The sequence below is a fragment of the Scophthalmus maximus genome, chromosome 6 (assembly GCF_022379125.1).
Source record: "Scophthalmus maximus strain ysfricsl-2021 chromosome 6, ASM2237912v1, whole genome shotgun sequence".
Taxonomy (NCBI): domain Eukaryota; kingdom Metazoa; phylum Chordata; class Actinopteri; order Pleuronectiformes; family Scophthalmidae; genus Scophthalmus; species Scophthalmus maximus.
Window position 1 is genome coordinate 12,934,672 of NC_061520.1, and position 19,609 is coordinate 12,954,280.

The window sequence follows — 19,609 nt, forward strand, 5'->3', positions numbered from 1 at the left end:
ATAAAGTACATTCCATATATATGGCAAACAAGTGTACTACAGTGAGCCATAGCTCTTTGTATTGTGTAACATCATGACATTGCAGACAAATACATGTAATGCTTTCAATTCATCTTTTAAAACAGCAAATTTATTTGTTTTTAAAAAATAAAAAAAATCAACTAAAAAGTATTACTATTTCATTGTCACTAACAGAAACAGTACGGAAGCACTGAGTCTTTGAGCACTTAAACCGCTCTTCAAGTATGTAATTCAGTTCATAGATTATTCTTCTGCAGAGGAAAAGCCACCAGGACAGTCGGATCCAGTTGGCCCAGAGGGCCGGGTCGCAACTCCAAACAAGACGCTCTTGATAGTAATATCCTGGTCGTGGCAGAACCAGTGTTATTGACTTCACATCACACGTCCAAATGAAACAAGTCATGAAACTCCCTACTATTTGATCCAGTGAAAAATGTCTTGATTCCAGAGCAATGTAGCTGATGTGCAAGCACTCCATTCTTCAGAGTGTGTTGAGCAAGAAGAGGAAGAGTTGGTCACACAAGTTAAATTTAAAAAGAGAGGAAAGAAAGGGCAGACTGGGAAAAAACAAACCTGAATGGTAAGACCAGAAGAGAGGGAGAACTTACAAAAAGAAAGTGTGAACAATTAAATTCTCAGAACACTTGTCATCTCATTACAGTCGAAAGAAATTTAAAAAGCCATCAATCAGCTGTATTAAAAATAGCAGTGACTTCAAACAATACCACTTTAAAATCGCCTCAAAAGTAATAAAATTCTGAATTACAATTTCTTCTGTGGGGAAACGATGCAAAGTTTTCCACATGTAAACAAATTCACTCAGAAGAGAGAAATCAAGTGTGCAGTTCTCTCCGCCCCTCCTTCAACTATGCCCCATTCACCCTTTCAGAATGTGCTAGTGCCACACAACAGCACCACAAAGCCAGTACCAAACATCTAACCATTCCTCCCCTTATTCGGTTTTATCTTTAAAAAAAAACAACAAAAACATTAAAAAGTGATAAAGTGACAATCCTCTGATGCAATCCTCCTGAGAGTTTTGAGAATTTGCAGAACAAGAGGACTAAGGTATGACTATAGAGACTCAACTCCCTGTATGGGTTAGTGCTCCTGTTAGTACGTCAGCACCAAACCCCCTGTCCCTTCATTTAAATAAGCCTGTCCAAGCCGGTCATCTGGGGTGCAGAAGAAAGCGATGCAGACACTCTGAAATGGCGTCCCAGTGCCTCCAGAGGAAGGCGAGGAGGATTACAAGGAGCAGCGTTGAAAGCGTGCGGCTTCGTGTTTTCATTAATGGGACGACACAGTTCGCCACAGTGGACACAAACACCAACAGGACTGCCATGACAGCTAGTAGCACATTGATTAGTTTTCCGAGGAGAGTCCGCGCTGTGGCATTCTCCAAACCCTCCAGCTGCACCACTTGCTGCTGTTGCTGCTGCAGCTCCATCTTGGAGATTCGCGTCTGACAGGCCTCCAGTGCCTCCTACAGGTCAGAGGCAAAACCAGTCAGTGGAATGGCTCTGATGACCAAACAGAAACATTGAGTGAATTGTGCTGAGGCTCACCTGAATGTCCCTTGCTCTTTCATAAGACTGATAAGCAATCTTCTCCTCCATGCTGGCTAGTTCCTGTTTCAAGTTCAGAATTTCATTCTGGTGTAGCTCTGTCAAGTCATTGAGTTGTTCTTCTAAACGTTCACACCTGCAAAGAAATGAAAACAACAGTGTATCACAAACAGGACATTATCTTCAACCCATACAGACCTACTATACTAAGCTGTTCTCAGACATGAACTCTGGGAAATGTCCGGAAAATTGGGTCAGGACATTTTCCTGAGTTTGCCTTTCACATATGAAAAACACAGCAAGAAATTATCGATGTGTTCACACCAACAGGAACATTTCTGGAACTTTGTTGTGTGGCGTCTTGGTAGAGCAAGCAGGACATGAACATTATTCCTCTGCAGTGTTTTTGTTTACAGTCATCAACTCGCCCACACTTGAGATTTTCCTGCTTAATTCTCACATGGGCTCACATGGAAAGGTTTTTTAAAAAATTCGCTAGGTGGTCGACAGGAAATGTTCTTTAAAATATCAGTAGTAACATTCGCAGACATTTGCATTCTCACTTACAGCCCCTTTGGAAAATGTCAAGAAAATCTCCAAACTTCAGTGCAGCTCTACGGTAAACAGGATATGATATGCTACCTGTATCGTTCCTCTTGCAAGGCCTCCATGATCAATGTGTAGTCGCGCTGATAGTGGGCTTTTAAATTGTCAAAGGACTCCTCAAGTCGACCTTGGTTTTCCCGGAGCTCTTGAATCTCATGGAGAACAGCATCAAAGCCTGAGGCCTGGGTATGATCAAGGGTATTGCCCTTGGAGCTAGGGGGACCTCCGGGAACTCCAGTAGTGCTATTGGCTCCTGCAGAGCCAGACGTAGCGCTAGAACAATCATCATCACTGCCATACTTTGGGCTGGACTGCAACTGTCCCGTCCCAAGGGTCCTTGCTGCCCCAGGACCAACGCCTTCGTCTCCCTGGGTTTCATCCAAAGAGTCTTTCAGGCCTGCAATATTATCAGCGCTGCCAAACTTGTTACGAATGAGGGAAGCAATTTCTCTTGGCTTGGACACCACTGCTCCAGCTGCAGAATGAGTGGCCTGCGAGAAACTGGAGAAGCCACCGGTCACCTGTAATCGGCAAGAACAGGTCAACTGTGTTTGACATCTGATTTATCTACAGTAAATGAGCGCAACAGTCGGAAAATACCCCAGGACAATATGTGTCATCAATATTCAGCTGATTGGATTCAGGTTTTACAATGCATCTTTATCTAAGTCAATGGAAAAAAAATACTTCCCCTTTTTTGGATAACTTATGAACACAATGCACAGACAAATGCATTTTTGCATTGGAAAATTGAAATGTAATAAAACCAAGAAGGACACGCTACTACGCAAATCAAGATGCTCTGGGAACCATCTGTTATTTATATGCAGGCATTTTGATCTTTTAGCACTAGGTGTGCTGTGATTTGAGAACCAAGCCTCTAATCTGATTCCTGGAAACTGTAGGATCTGATCAGTAGCTGGATTAAAGGAAACTTGCTGATCTAAAATAATAGTTTTTAAGCTGTGATAAAGGTTCATCACTGATATGGTTGGTCCATTTTAAACACCCACGGCGTATTTTTAATTAATTTCACCTCTATATTCCCTTTTGTAAAGCCAGTGTGAGCCAGAAACTTCTTGTGCTGCTGATAATATTTGGCACATCTATCCTAAATCTGTCCTGAGATTTTTAAACTACATACAAAATATATAAACAACATATAAAAAGATTAGTGGCACATCACTGACATCCAAATTTGGATTCTGTTTCAGTGACATGTGCCAGTAACCCAAGACAATGAGTCAACATTTGTCATACTGACGCATCTAGATCCATTATTCATTTTTATTGGATTCACCTGTATAAGGCAAGTCAAATGTTTCTCATGTAAATGGTCAATTAACTACTAAGTTGCCATGTTGAAATAAACTAAATATATTAATTAAGATAGCATGTTTTTGTTTTTTTTAAACACAAATAGAGATGAGTTTGGCAGCAAAGACCAATGTAGGGCATCAGTATAAAGCACACACCTTGGCTCCAACGTCTTTAAGCCCCTGGTGCATGTCACGGAAAACGTCTTTGGGCTGGCGAGGGATGCCATTGTGCTCCACCTCACGGAGCTTCCGGTGATAGTGCTCCAGCTTCCTCTGCAGTTGCTGGATGGTCTGGGCCGACTTTTGGTTCTTCTTCTCAAACACCTGTTTGATGCGTGCACTCTGTAGTTTGTCTGCATTGTTGGCGAGTTTCAGGTATTCAGCCACATTGTCATCGCGAGCAGTTTGTTCGATCTTGATTTGTTCCGTGAGTTTGAGGATCTTCTGTTGAAGTTGGGCAATGGCCTGTTTAGTTCGCTGGGGGTCTGGGGTACTGTCAACTACATCATATCCGTCTGCACCGTAGGGAAGAGCATTGGGTGACACAGCAGGGCCCGAGCCATCATAACGATCCAGCTGTTGAAATAAATAAAGAGAAGAAAATATTACATATGTGGAAAAAATACGTGTATAATGTATTTTAAGTTCATGATAAAAGAAAAACATTAAATTCACAATGTTATTCAGTGTTTATGTCACCACTCCCCTCTAGGATTACAGCATCTAACAAACAGCAGTATCAAAACAGTTATTGAGTTTGGATACTGTGCTCGCCTTTCTGTTCATCACCTCTGCCAACAAGCTCATGCGACTGGATTTTCATGCGGCCATTGTAACAGGTGATTACATTTTGGGGAGTTGTCGAGATCCAGATCCAGGAATTTTTTTGTTTTGTCTTATCTTCACAAATACATAAAATAAACTAAAAACTAACCCCAAACCTAAACTGTAGTAAAAGAGTGTTGAATCAGGAGCAACTGGACTTGGTAGATTCATACGTTTCACCTCTCATCATCCAAGAGGCTTCTTCAGTTCTTGCTAAGTTGTGGTGAAACCCAGGTATTTAAACTCAGTGGAGTGTGGACAGAGCTCATTGGTGCTCCAGACTGTTTCAATGACAGTTCTTGAAACTGTTGTAGCAGATATATATTATGTTTAGATGGAGATGGGAAAGCAGCATATAGGTTGGGGATTGCTCAGCTTTGTCCGAGGTCTGCACTCTTACATTCACAACAACAGTTGGTGCATGTAAAGCTCAAGTTCCCTTTTGATTGTCACTTCATAGCTTCAGTTCCAGGAGATATAGATTGAATTTAATTTTACTCCTAAGGAGGAGGTTTTCTTTCAAAGTCAGGCAACTTGATGCCCTGGGGCCCACACTGAGAAAAACCATATAAAATTTTGGTCATTAACACAAAATGAAATGGCCCAATCATAAGAGCCATCAGCCTCTCTACTGTAAACATGCTGCGAGTCACTTGTAAGCTGCACTGGAAGCACCGTATGTTTGAGCCACCAACATGATGTGAATGAGTGGAAAGTTATGTTGCAGCTGTTTAGCTTTGCACTGTAACATGCTGTGGCTGTTGATCGGCCTAGTTTTCGTTTCCCTTCAGTTTACTTTCTGATTATTTACAACATCATCAATGCCACACTCTTTAGCAAACAAAAGAGAAAATACAGCAGTCAAGTGGGGATTGAGTGGCAATAAATGGATCTCAACTGAGAACTGCCAATTACAAGTAACAGGTCAAAAGGTTTGACAAGATTAGCAGGACAGTGCAATGTTTCCAACTTGCTTATGACACCCGTGGATAAACTTAAATCCTTGGAGTAGCCAGAGCTGTTGCACGGCCTCCATTTCACGGTGTCTACTTTCACCTGTTTTGTCATTCCAGAGATTCTCTGGTTTAAAAGCCGTTATCGGGCCTTTTACTATGTCACTGGTAACAACATATAGTTTACAGATTCCTAGGAACATTCAGTGTAAAAAAACAAAAAACAATATCAGGACACAAGTTTGAGTATGTTTATCCTAGCAAGCCTGGTTTGACATGAAGTACACTCAGACAGCAAAGCTAAATTTAGAAAGGCTTAAAGCACAGTGACAACCACTCAAAGGCAAACTCTGACCTTCCCCAGCTGAAAGCTCATCTCCCCATTCACCGGTTCATCCTGGAACATCCAAAACCATTAACAGCCTTTTAGACAGGTTTCCCTCAGTTCACTTATTTTAGACATTCCTGCACAAATATTAGCCAACGAGTCAGTTTTATATTTAAATTTTACTTTTGCAAACATACAATGGATGCGTTTCCTCATGAGTGCAGTGGTTCTTTCGATGACAATTTCAATCTGAATGATTGAAGCATATAAAAGTTATGTAAAGTAAAGTAATGCCATTTTTTGTTGTGAGAGTTGTACCATGAATTTCCAAGGACATTTTATGACAAAAACATTTAAAAACATAGAATTATAGAGTGGTTCAAATGGAAGAGTGTCAGTAACATTATTGTAGTTATTTTTAATAATACATAAAACCGTCACAGATTATGTGACTGCTATTGTTTTACATTTTCTTAAAATCATTTGAAACAAAACCAGTTCTACGGTTTGGACCTAACACTTCCCATGTTGCCATGGAGTTAGTCAGTTAACTGTGGGAAACACCTTGAGTCCTATTTTTAGCCAATTTGTTTTAGAGTTTGGCAAATTTCCATCTTGAAAAGTGACATTGCATTAGCTATCAGGCGTTCCTGAACCCAGGATGTGCTGACAACTACTGCTGGATTACTTTTAATACCAGAGAAAATATCTAAACATTATGAGTTGGAGAAACTTCTGAAGTTATGACAGTTATTTATTCTAAGATTGTCTTTGTCATACATGATATGTCATGCAAGGGAATTGATTATCTTTGGGTTTTGGACTGTCAATCAAATAACATTTGTAGTTGTCACCTTGTTATAAGGGACGTTATACCAGGCTTTTACTTTTTCTGACATTTTATAGCCAAAACAATTGATCAACTTTTCAGCAAAGCTATCTGCACATTAAGTAGTAATGAATATAATAGTTAGTTGTAGCTCTATTCATAACACTGACAGCCCGTGAAATCAAGTGAATCATTAACATCAAGAATTCTGCAAAGCTCACCTTGTCAGGCTCCTCAGTGGAGTGGTAACCAGAGGTCAGCAGCACGTCAGCTAAGCCTGGGCTGCTGGGTGTGTCTGTAGTCGAGGAGGAGCGTGGGCGTCCAGCGTGCAGCAGGGCCTCATGGGTGCTGCGCCTGTGGATCTGGGGGCTACCTTTCTGGGGGGGATCCCCAACGCTCCCTGTTTTGCTGCGCCGACTCTGCAGGCTGGTGCCTCTCTTCATCATTGGTGGAGCACCTCGGATCTGCTGAAGAACACGGCTCAGAGCTGCAGGAGGGGCGGGAGCAGCGGGGTTGTCAGAATCCAAAGGGAGGGCCAACGAGGCGTCCCCTACTTCTGACCCTACATCAGTGGGTTCGGAGGGAGGGGCGCCTGTGCAGCACACGGCGGAGTCATGTGGGGAAACGGAGGAGCGTCGGCGCTGTGGCTGGAAGAAGTGCTTCAGGCCATGGCCCAACGCTCCCATGTTCTCCAGGGCATTATGGGTGATTTTGGACAAGCCATGCTCTGACTCCGACGCCCTCCTGCCCAGCTCCGACTCTGCTCGGCCTCCTGTGTCCGGCTCCTCTGGACTCAGTTCACAACTACCTTGATCCATCAGAGACCTCCAGTTTCACAGAGAGGTTCTACTTGGGGGGGGTGAAGGGAACAGCTATGCCCCGTAGACACCGCCCCCACCCCCTCTGAGAGGCCAGTTGAAAGCCAGGAAGCAGAGGGGTTGGTGCTCAGTTGGGCCTTTTGAGTGGGCATGCATCTGTGACTTGGCTCAATGTCATGCTTGTCTACCACAAAAAGGAAAATAAAATGGATTATGACATGCAGCAGTGAGTGATGAACATAAAAAGCAGCAGCAGCAGAATATAAACCAACACCAAGCAACATAATCTGGGTTGACACAGACATGACCATTTTTTTCTCAGGACAATACAAAAAGGTTTCTTGATAATTCTATCCAAAGGTTGTGTTTTTGAAAACATTATTGAGAAAAACTAAATGTTTTCTCTCAACTTAATAAAAATACCATATGGCATGTCTGACAGTGCCAACCCAGCAATGCCAACAACAAAAAGTTTACAAAATGAACAAGCTTTTGAGCACAGTTTCTGAAATGTTGAGGTTTGATATATTTCACATGTTGAATTTTCAACTGTTTTTATTCATACCATTTGAGGTCAGCTGTGCAAAAGCTCTCATGAGAGCTGAAATATTACATTTCAGAAAATATTTAATATGAAAATGAATAAAAAATGAATAAAATCACTTCTTGGATGATGCTAACAAAAATGCTAATGAAAATTCAAAATGGTCAGTGATTGCTATGTAATTCTCATCTGATTGACGATCCAGAGGGGTCTCTTCACTTTGCATCTCATTTGATCACAATGATAAACTCTGTAATGTAAAGGACCGTTCAAGTTTTTGGCTAGCAGATGACTTTGCGTATATAAAACCCTTTTGGTTTACCAACATGTTATGAGGCAGTGAGAGAGAAAACAAGAGAGGCGGTGAGATAGTGTGAGATAGACAAGAGCTTACCATCAGCCCAGCCTTTCCCTCTTCTGACTCACAACTCAGGACTGGCTGCATGAAGCAGAAACATGAACAAAAAAATATAAATAATATGCTCCATACAAAGGAAAATTAAAACTGTTCAAAAATAGGCACACCGTGGCATCACAGAACTGAACAGACTTGAACACACACCTGCATCTGAGTAGTAACTGGTAATAATGGATATGTAAAAGCAATGCTACACCAGATAAGAGACGTAAAAGCTTCCAACATGCTGACCATGACAAACTGTCAACGACCTTATGGACTTGTGTTTAAAAACACAACAGTCAACAGTAAGTCGACGCCTGGAAATTACGATACATTACAGCACATGTATGACATAACTACTTTAACAAAATAGCTCTAGACACTTGAAGTAATAAAATTCGTTGTACATAAACAGAGACGTCAAAACATGTCATGAACGCGGCTCAACTCGTCTGACCTTTTTCAATTTCGGATGATTTCTCACACAAACAAATGGACATCAACATTAGAAGAAAAAGTTTCTAACAGCAGTTTATGGACAACACATTCCTAAGACGAATGGAAGACACTGATCTGTTTTTGGCAATTGTTTTTCATGGACGAAACTGCAAGCTTTAAATTCAGTGCTCAAGCATAGTCATTTCTCATGTCAGTGATATGTAGAGCTCCACTGGCTCTGCTGCCTCTGCACGCTTCACGCACATGGAATCAAAAACAAATCATTGGCTGTACTGGCTGTACAGCACCAGCAGAACATTGTTTTGTAGTGTTTGTTCTAAATAACATATTCATATATTGTTAAACCTGAATTACACCAGTTACTAAGCATTAAACTTTCTACAGAATTTTGCAGTATGGACTGAAAGTAGTACTTTTCAAAATTACTAAAAACTATTTATTTCTAAGTTAATAGTACGTTTCTGATTCGCACTCCATTTAGCACCAACACAGGCTAGTATGAAAATATCATAAACATCATAAAGTGACGGACCTGACTTTGTAAAACATGATTCTATGAGTCAAACAGAGCAACTAAGCATCACTTAAGAAGCCAGCAGCAGAATCGTCAAACACAAACACAGTGGACTGCTCCATTAGTGATACGCAGAGACTCAGTGCTGCTCCTGCTGTTCGATCTGCAGTGAGGGGGAAGAAAGTACTTAGTTAAAGGGTAAGTCAGGTGGGAGGGCTGCAGGCCTCATCTGTGGAGTCACTTTAGGTGCAGCCTCACCTCTACTGTCGGAATAGGAAAAAAAATGTTATCCTTCTTTACGTCCTCCAAAGGACGTAAAACTTGACACATTCTCAGTGGTTTTACTACGGTGGGTGACTGCGTAGGATTAGCCAAGTCTGAATGCATATGTTCATTATGAAAAATGACTATTTCTATCAATGTGTGTTAATCCGAATCTTGCAAATAACTCAATGTGACACACGTTGGTAGAGTATTTGGCATTTCAAAGTCAGATGATACTGTTATTAGTAGAAGTATCGAATACTCCTACACTGGCATGAAGTCCCATGACAGGCACAATTCCATTTATATACTACAATTAAGGAATGAATTGTCTTCATGTTAAAGTGTTGAAAATAAATATAAACTACCACCCAATAGTCCACACAATTTTATTTTGCATGCATTTCCTGTCCTGACAGTGGAGCAGATTTGAGAGCAGAGCTTGCACTGTCCTGATGAAAATAGCCTCCTTACTAATTCCTGCTGATCAACATGCTTGAACAAAAACATTTCATTTTTTAAATTGTATTAGCATTCACCTACCACCATTGCTCAGTTAACTCATTACTCAAAATAAATGAACACCTCAATAGATTTTTTTGTGTGACAGAGCAGTCCATAATGCAATTACAATGAAAATATGATTATATCACTAAGCTTCATCTAGGAGTGCCTCAGGGGAAAAAAAACTGTAGCTCTCCAACCACACTTTCCTGATTATGAATTACTGATTACAGAGACATGGCCACACAGACAGTCACTGCAATGCAATGTAGTAAGCTGCGTAAGGGAACAAAGGCTCCACACAGACGTCAAACTACATCCTTTAACTACAATGAAAATACAGTAGTGTCCAACTCTTCCAGGGTGAGGGCAAAGTGTTCTCTCCGAAGTGGGTCAGCCAACATTCGCCTATCACACTCTGTACATGCAGTGTTTCAAGGTCACACCATCTCCAGAGTGCTGTGCACATCGAGAAGCATTCAAGCTTTCACTTTTATTGAAGAAATGTTGCTACAGCAAAGGACTGCTTGCGTTAGTCCCGTATTCCTAAATTGTCCTATATCAGTCATGAGACGCATGAGTTTGTGATTTGTATAGTAATAAATAGATATACTGTACATATACATATATACATACAGTAATGGCAATAGCATTGTTCTGCATCAATATGAGAGATATGTGTCATTATGATTGAGGTATATTCAACTCAGCAAGAACCTAATTTCTGATAAACATACCTTTATATGTGGTCATCAGCAGATGAAGTGTGGGTCTATAAAAACAGGAAAGGGCTTAATAATCCCAGCAACTTTCCTGCGCCGGGCTCTCTGGTCAGTTCTGATGAGATAGCTGTCAAACTTTAGTCAGCTGTTTCCAAGGACATTTAGAAAAATCACATGCTGCAAAGAAAAAACAGAAACACAGGCAAGACATCATAAGAAACTTATCACGGTTATGCTGCCATTTTGACATTTTTGACATGTGACAGCTAATGGGGACCCTAATAAATGAAAGAAACAAGCACTAGTTTTGTTGAGTGATCAATTATTTTACAAGAGCTTGCCAAGTCCACTCTCGTCAATCCTGCGTCATGCCTCCAAGTGGCGAACAAAGTCCGCTTTTAGAAGAGAAACCTAGTGAAGCATCTTGGAAAAGAAACGGCTACAGAGGGAGAGGGAATATTGGACTTGCATGTATAAATGAACAGAAATATTGATCAAAATAAATGCTCATTTATGTCTAAATGTGTAATTAGGCAATTGTTGCCTAAATAAGTTCATCGTACCAAAAGTTGTAAAATCATTCATTACAGGTTTCCATTGAAAACTCAACAAGGTGTCTTTGATGTAAGATATGTTTAAGAACCAAATCGCTGTTCTCAATCTGGGGGAGGGTTTGATTTCAAGGTATTGTATGTTTATATATAATAACGTCGCATTAAATGTCACTCCTACATTTAAATTAAAGAGGCTACTGAGTCCACACGTAACATAGCCCATTGTACAATCTGACATCTAAGGCCACTAACATTTGAAGTGAACAAAAACCGATCCAGGCATCAATGTCAAGAAGCTCACACAAGTCAGTGGCTTCACAAGTTAAATGGCAAAATGAAAACACTTTAATTCTGCACAGCACAGGCCCCCAAGGCCCTGTTAGCTTAATTAATTGTGTAATGTTAATTAATAGTACCGGAAAGCTCCCTTGGGAATATCTGCAGGACATGAGAGCCACGTGTGAGATAAGATGATTCAGTGTGAGCATCAAACAGCAAATGATATACACCATAATGTACAGTGGCTATGTTCTTATGCAAACATCCCTGTCTGCATATTAGTCACAGGGTCACAACATTCTTTTAACAGTAACATCTACTGTTTTCTTTAATCAATAATGAAGTTTCCTTTGGATTAGACTATGGCGCAAAATGAAACTTTCATGTAAACAAACGATGCGTTCAAGAGCTTCCCGTCAACACACGTTAGTTCGTGTTAATAGCTCAGAAGGTTACAGGTGCATTGTGTCCTCACATGTGCTGTTCATGTAGAAATGCTAAAAAATATCAAATTTAAAAAAGACAGCAAATTATACACACAGATACGTTGATGTATTTATGAGTAATATATATGCTACTGCAAATAGTCCGAGCCCTGCGGCTTAACGTTAGCTCGAGATAAGAAGTGGATGACGTTAGCTGCTCACCAGCCACCGCTCGCAGGCCGGGCCTTGAATGTACACAACACTGAGACATATCTGCAGAAAACGTCAATGTAGTTCTTCGTTTTATTGTCGCCTGTCGCAAACCGCTGTGTTACATCGACAAGAAACCGACCACTGTGCCCGGTGTGGCGGCTCCTCTGCTCCTCCGGCAGCTAGCAGTGCGGGCTAAGGAGGTGGTGCGCGGGAGGGCGTTCGTTTCACTTCACGGTGCACACCGGTGTTGCAGTGCGGGGTGGTGTTAGAGCGCCGTTTCAGCTTATTCGCCGGCATATTACTGGCCAATATTTCCCTATAAAGACCCCCAAACATCAGCTAAGTCCCACGGCTGAATTGATCAGGCCAGATTTTAATTCATAGGGTGAAGTTTAGCCACCCGCCCTCCAGGTGAAAGGGAGCTCACCTGCTCAGAATATGTTTTTCAAAGGGAACAAATATTAGGTTGATAAATGGCAGGTCATATTTTATATGCTGTAAAGGGACAGAAAACCAAAAAATAAATGAATAAATCATTATTTGCTGTAGCTGTTCATGAACCCTTTGGATGAATAACACATACCACCATGAGCCTCTCTGCTCATGCTCTTTTAAATTCAAGTGTACTGGCTAACACAAAACATGGCTGGTGGCTTCTTTCTCCCCTGCTAAACATTCCGCTCGCGAGTACGTATGCATTTTGAAGCAGCCTGAGCCAAATGCCATCTTCTGAATTATATTTAGTTTTGGTGTTGGTCTTCCATTATATTTAATTGTAGCTGGTTTTAGAATGTTAATCTCCAAAATCTATTACATGTATCGCAGTATATTTTCCTGGCCCTCCGTTGTTGGCTTTTGTGGTCAGACTTGGCTAGCCTCCCTTCGACTTTTTTTTTTACTATATTAGAGATACAGATTTTTACCTGACAACAGCAATGAACTTAATTCTGATTGGTTTTCTTTTTTTCACCAAGGGAGGTAAAGCCATTTCAAGTCTCCTTTAATCATGACAGAGCCACGGCTGGTTTGATCTCACATAGTAACATCAGCAATAACGTGAACGGAATGCACTATATTTATTCTGTTAACACATAGAATCTCAAACTGTGGTGTTTTATTGTCATCACATATAATTTTATTCCCTCAAATTTCCGAGGAGACGCTGCCTACCTTGCCTCCCCTGACGAGCCGCGACTTGGTTTGAATACGTTCATCCACCATGTAATGTGATTTACATGATATAAGATGTATCAAGTACATTGGTGCTTATTTTTTCTGAGTCCTCACCAGTTTCAAAAAGTATATATAAATAAATGGAATACTTCTGAAGCAGAATGAACATCAGATTTTTTAATGAACATTTTTAGATGTGGCCTGTATCCATAGCACCTCTCAGTTGTTAATCTTGTCTCAAATGGCTTTTTAATTGTGTTGTTTATGTGTGTGGGTGAATTAGTTTTAGTTTCTGTATTACAAATGCAATGTCTGTATTGTTTGTCATCTGTATGGCTTGGTGGCAAATGAGTTTCCCCACTCAGGATTAATAAAGCTTTCCAATTCATGAGGCTAGTGACTAAGATTGTTGTTTCTGTTCTATGATCACATGGATATTAAACCCATTTACTGAATATTGTCATTACCAAATGTCACATTTTGTGAATCATTGTGGTCTTAGTTTGTCATAACTAATTCAACAAATATGCCATTTACCCAATTTAAAATATATATTTTCCAGAAATACAGTAGAAACATGTCTAACTGACAAAAAAAAGGTCCTCACAGGTACGTGAAGCTCAAAACACAATGGGCGAGTTCAGATTGGAGATGTCTGGCCATCCATCACCTCCTCCTATGCTTTAACCACACAATGGGAGTCGTGTGTCATGGTGGTGTTGTGCTCCAGTTGCTCCATGTAGGTTTGCATTAGCTAAGACTCTCCTCTTTCTATAGGTTACACCATCCTTGTCACAACTGTCGGGAGTCGGCTAAAAACGTAACGCCAGTGCGATTAATTCAGCATCTCCTGGTCTGGGTGTCGTCTCCAAAGTTCAGCCTTTTACACGTTGTGTCAACGCAATATTACGCATTCAAAATGATCTCATGATTTCACTTAACGTCACCCACCCGCCCAGGCTGTCCAGGGGATCGAAACAGGCGCTCACACGCAACCCGTCCACTCTGTCAGTTAGCAGGCTAGCTAAGGAGGCTAGGCTCCCTGGCCAATTTATGTACAGGAAGAAGAAGAAAAAAAAAAAGAAAAAAAAAAGGAAAAACACACCGCTTCAGCCATGGTTAGCTACAGGCGACCAGGGCACCGCGCCAGGCGGCAGCGACTGAAGGATAAACCACGCGAACCACCCGTGGCTCCGCTGAAAGCCGGACAACACGGAAACACGTTTGATTCAAGAAGCAGTTCGCTGAAGGAGGAAAAAAAAGAAGGAAACGTTTTGTTAATGTGAACTTACATGGGCGCTGAGAGGATTGTGTTGATGACCGTTCATTTCTCCCGACGGCGGAACACTCCCACGGTGACGTCACATAGCGTGCTCGACGTCAGAACAGCTGAGCGGCAGACAGCTCAACGTCCCACATGATCGTGATGCAGGAGCCAGACAGTGTGATGATGAACAGGGTGATCATCTACCTTGTGTCGGAAGAGACCGAGACCATATCCACAATTCAAAATAATAATAAAAAAATGACAAAGTATTCTAGACTTTATTTTCCTTTTAATTGTGATTTAATGCCATACTGTTGCTGCAGGGAGTGAGGGCAAGGCTTTGGAAACAACCAGATCTGAAACCATTTATCCACTGGTGGATCAAAAATAAGCCACTGTGATAATCAACCCTATATGGTAGGAATGCTGTCGTATTGGATCTCTTTGAGTTTTGGAATGTTGGTCAGACAAACCCCATTTCGAAGAAGTACGGAAATATTATTTTCGACGTTTTCTAACATTAGACATAAAGCAATAATCAGTTGATCAAAGAAATAATTGATGGATAGGAGTGTTTTTCTTTTCTTTTTTAAACAAGCAATACACTAAACATCAAGAAAACAAATTCAGGCAGTGATTGTGTTTCTGAAGTTGCCCTTTATTTTTCACCCTCAAAAATAATAACATTTTGAATGCACAACAAGAAACTCAGTTGCTTGCCCTGTAGCAATTAAGTGATCAATTCCCATTAAGTAGGAAAGTATCCTTGGAGTTTCTTACAGCTTTGTTTGCCAAATCTGGGAGGTTCATCAAAATGCATGAAGCAGAGTCCATGATGCTCTTGGGGCCCATCAGCAGTAGCTTTAATTATTTGTTGGCGTCTGATGAGGGGGAAAAGGGTAGAATAGAGGCATAGCCTGGTACATAGGCTGACGTTGCTGATCAAACAGAGCTGGGTTTGTTGGAGGCGTGGTTGAAGGATCAGGAAATACAGGCATGGGGGCCTGCTGAGGAGCATAATACGATGGCATATAAGGGTGTGGAAATGGCTTTTGAACAGCAGGCTTTGGGGTGGTGGCTGCACTGGTTGAGGTAGGAGCAGCGGTTGGAGTATTTTGTATTTGAGAGGGATACCTCTGTGGAGGATACAACACAGGCATCTGATAGATCCGGGGATACACAGACTGTGGTTTGGGCTGCTGGATTAAGGGTTTGGGATTTGGAATAGCTTGAGGCTGGCCTTCTGGAGACAGTTGGAGTTTAGGGAATGTCAGGAAATTATACCGGGGTGGCACTAGAAACTGTGGCAGCTGTTGAGACTGTGGCATCTGTGGTGACTTGGCCTCAGTAGTAGCAGCAGCAGTGTTTTTAGTAGGAGTAGCTTGTGTTGGTGGTACAGGTCCGGGAAAGAAGACGTACTGAGGTAACTGTGGATACTGTTGCATGAATGGGAACGAAGGGTACTGACCTGCAGGTGCTCCTTGGTTTTCGTTTTTAGGACCCAATTCTGCACCAGGACCTGAGGGTAACTGGGCCTCAGTAGCAGCAGCATTGTTTTTAGTAGGAGTAGTCTGTGTTGGTGGTACAGGTCTGGGAAAGAAGACGTACTGAGGTAACTGTGGATACTGTTGCATGAATGGGAACGAAGGGTGCTGACCTGCAGGTGCTCCTTGGTTTTCATTGTTAGGACCCGATTCTGCAGCAGGACCTGAGGGAAACTGTGGCAACTGAGGTAACTTGGCCTCAGTAGTAGTTGCAGCAGCAGCAGTGTTTTTAGTAGGAGTAGTCTGTGTTGGTGGTACAGGTCTGGGAAAGAAGACGTACTGAGGTAACTGTGGATACTGTTGCATGAATGGGAACGAAGGGTGCTGACCTGCAGGTGCTCCTTGGTTTTCATTGTTAGGACCCGATTCTGCAGCAGGACCTGAGGGAAACTGTGGCAACTGAGGTAACTTGGCCTCAGTAGTAGTTGCAGCAGCAGCAGTGTTTTTAGTAGGAGTAGCCTGTGTTGGTGGTACAGGTCTGGGAAAGAAGACGTACTGAGGTAACTGTGGATACTGTTGCATGAATGGGAACGAAGGGTGCTGACCTGCAGGTGCTCCTTGGTTTTCGTTTTTAGGACCCGATTCTGCAGCAGGACCTGAGGGTAACTGTGGCAACTGAGGTAACTTGGCCTCAGTAGTAGTTGCAGCAGCAGCAGTGTTTTTAGTAGGAGTAGCCTGTGTTGGTGGTACAGGTCGGGGAAAGAAGACGTACTGAGGTAACTGTGGATACTGTTGCATGAATGGGAACGAAGGGTGCTGACCTGCAGGTGCTCCTTGGTTTTCGTTTTTAGGACCCGATTCTGCAGCGGGACCTGAGGGTAACTGGGCCACAGTAGCAGCAGCAGTGTTTTTAGTAGGAGTAGCCTGTGTTGGTGGTACAGGTCTGGGAAAGAAGACGTACTGAGGTAACTGTGGATACTGTTGCATGAATGGGAATGAAGGGTGCTGATCTGCAGGTGCTTCTTGGTGTTTGTTGTTAGGACCTGAGGGAATTTGCGGTTGTTGGGGCAGTGGTGCAACTGTACCTGTGGTAGGAGAAGGGGTGTTTGCTGGATAACTGGGCAAAGGAAGCACTGGGTATTGTTGAAACATTGGAAACTGGTGGAACTGGGGAAACTGCAACACCTGACCACTGTCACTAGGAGGCATAGTTGTCGTCGTTGTTGTTGTGGTAGGCTTAATATCTGGTAATGAGGGGCATGTGACTAAGAGTTCAACATCCACCATCAGAAGAGAAAGTAAATGCCTCTCATCCTGCAAGGAAATAAACTGAGTAAAAAAAAGCATGTGTACATTTCAGCATTTTACTTCAAGAGCATCCACAATACCTTGATCTCTATGCACAAGCCTATGTTATAGGGTGCAGTGACTGTCAGTCCTTCAGAAGTCGCTTCAACGGCAAATCCACAACTGCCACAGACTGATGAAAGAGACATCCATGCACCAGAAACTGCAACAGTTTAAATATCAGATTAAAAAATTGACTGAAGCCAATTTCAAGTTAATGAAAGATTGAATCAACATGTTGAGTCACTCACCCTTTACTTTGAGTCCATTTGCTGTAATTCCCCCGACCTTCACCACCATTCCAGTTGGGAAGCAGGAAACAGAGGGTGGGGGTAACACAGCAGGGCAAGACATTGCCATTGGTGCCCCCCATAAACGCAGTGGTAGTACATAGTCACCACCCTGTGGTATTAAAGATTTTTTTTAAATGATTGAGAAAAGGGTTGAGCTCAGAATGCAAAAGTTCAGTTCAAAAATTGATTTATTGACGTACTAGGAGCAGTATTTCAAATTTAATTTAAGGTAATTTAAGACGCTTTGGAAATTCAGTTTTGTACATTTTACCATAAAGACTAAGACATGCATGTTTGCTATTGATAAAAAAAAAAAAAACCTCCATGAGATATTGTGGATATTGACAAGAAATCTAACCTGTTGGGTAACATGGCAGCCTTGGTAGGGTGCAGAAAAAAGCACATCTCTGCGGGACCTCTTCACAGAGAAGCCACAGCTAGAGGGCATTTGAGTTAGAGGTGTAAGAAGTCCCACACCTGTTTGTCATTAGAAAAGTATTTTAAAATCAGTGGCAGTTAAATATAGTGTATTGCCAGTATTCCAAAACTCAATAAGGAACTCACCACTGTTCACGAGAACGTAAGGAGCTCCTGCCCGTTTGACCTTCAGAGTCATCAAGTTGTCCCTACATTGTACAATTGGATCCAGTCGCTTGAGTTTTGATTCCATTAAGCTGTGCAAGGCTGGAAACACAAGCACGAATTCAATCAGTTGATGGTGGAAATCAAAACATACCTGACAGGCCAGTCACCAACTCTAAACTGAAATTGAGCCATCCTTACAAAAACAAAATAGCGATAGGAGATTTTGACTGAGGTGTTGCTGTAGAGCAGTATTTTGATGCACACGTCCCATTACTGTTTCTGCTTTGTCAGAATGCCCACTGTAGCTGGCCATATATCCATTTCTCAATGTACCCTTGGTTTTTCAATCATTAATAAAACGCAAAAAAAAGATTTGATAGCACTGCTGGCCCCAAACAATGCACTTTTGGAATTCAGGTCCATCTGCGGTACTAGCTTACTGTTTTACGTCCATATATACTGTACAGTAATGAATCCTAAAAATGTCCATTTGTACTGACCACATTCAAGTGGTCAGTATAGTTTTCATGTTGAGGAACAGCACAGAAATTTTTATATCACAAAATCCAAATATTTAACGAATAAGTGTTTCTGCCATTTTTCTTCACCTACCTGTATTCACCCCAAACAAAACCAGGCAGTAAAGACCAAGTCCTGCAGGTGAACTCACTGGCACCAACAATCAGCCCCGTCAGCACTTTCTTTAAGCTGCATCATTATAAAAGACAGGAGAGGCGCTGTAACTTACCAGGGGTCAATTTTTGATCACCATCTCTGAATGCAAGGGATCCGTAGCGAGTTGGGACCACGGATTCGTCATCAGACCCCACACTCCTAAAGTAAACTCTGCCTTGCAATGTAGGTCTTTGCACAAAAGCTCCCGCATCAATGCTAAGTCCATTGAAACAGTTTAAAGACGCCAGAGTCGCCGTCACTACGAAGAACAGCATATAGTTTTTACAAGGCATCACTTCTGATGATTAGCCCACTGTAGGCATGTGTGTTGGTAAAACAGCAGATGAGCTCATCACAAAGGCCGTCACTGCGTGGACCTGCAGCACATATAGGCTTCTCCTCAATGTGGCCTGATTAACGACCCAATCACTGGCAGGCAGGTGAGCAGCAGCTGAGAAGGTGATGACCCATCGACTCTGAGACACTTGGGAGAGATGTGGACGAGTGAGAAACCGAAGAACAGCTTTGGTTCAACATGTTCTGTTCTGATATTGTTCTTGCAACAACATGGCTGAGAGTTTGTCATTATGTGGAGCACACTCAGTTTATGTTTATATTACATTATATAAGTGTGGGGGGG

The 19,609-nt window shown here is 41.9% G+C and overlaps 2 protein-coding genes across 10 annotated transcripts; both read right to left on the reverse strand.

Moving 5' to 3' along the window:
* Window positions 1-108: 108 nt before the first annotated feature.
* tmcc1b (transmembrane and coiled-coil domain family 1b) lies at window positions 109-14,756 on the reverse strand. 9 transcript variants are annotated; one of them, XM_035631161.2, is made up of 10 exons: window positions 14,611-14,652; window positions 14,424-14,514; window positions 10,690-10,851; window positions 8,206-8,250; window positions 6,671-7,451; window positions 5,648-5,689; window positions 3,671-4,090; window positions 2,232-2,716; window positions 1,590-1,725; window positions 109-1,507 (listed from the first exon to the last, which is right to left on the reverse strand). In XM_035631161.2, exons 5-10 carry the CDS (start codon window positions 7,265-7,267, stop codon window positions 1,193-1,195), a joined length of 1,995 nt encoding a protein of 664 aa, XP_035487054.2. In that variant the 5' UTR covers window positions 7,268-7,451; window positions 8,206-8,250; window positions 10,690-10,851; window positions 14,424-14,514; window positions 14,611-14,652; the 3' UTR covers window positions 109-1,192. The 9 variants fall into 9 exon arrangements, with proteins under 9 accessions (XP_035487054.2, XP_035487055.2, XP_035487050.2 ...); XM_035631162.2 differs by having other exon boundaries at window positions 14,270-14,514; window positions 14,611-14,644; XM_035631157.2 differs by lacking the exon at window positions 14,424-14,514 and having other exon boundaries at window positions 14,611-14,756.
* On the reverse strand, window positions 14,442-19,329 carry LOC118308913 (trithorax group protein osa-like). Its single transcript, XM_047332565.1, has 7 exons — window positions 19,043-19,329; window positions 18,274-18,393; window positions 18,068-18,186; window positions 17,668-17,818; window positions 17,458-17,579; window positions 15,720-17,383; window positions 14,442-14,514 (listed from the first exon to the last, which is right to left on the reverse strand). Exons 1-7 carry the CDS (start codon window positions 19,260-19,262, stop codon window positions 14,442-14,444), a joined length of 2,469 nt encoding a protein of 822 aa, XP_047188521.1. The 5' UTR covers window positions 19,263-19,329.
* Between the last annotated feature and the right edge of the window lie 280 nt (window positions 19,330-19,609).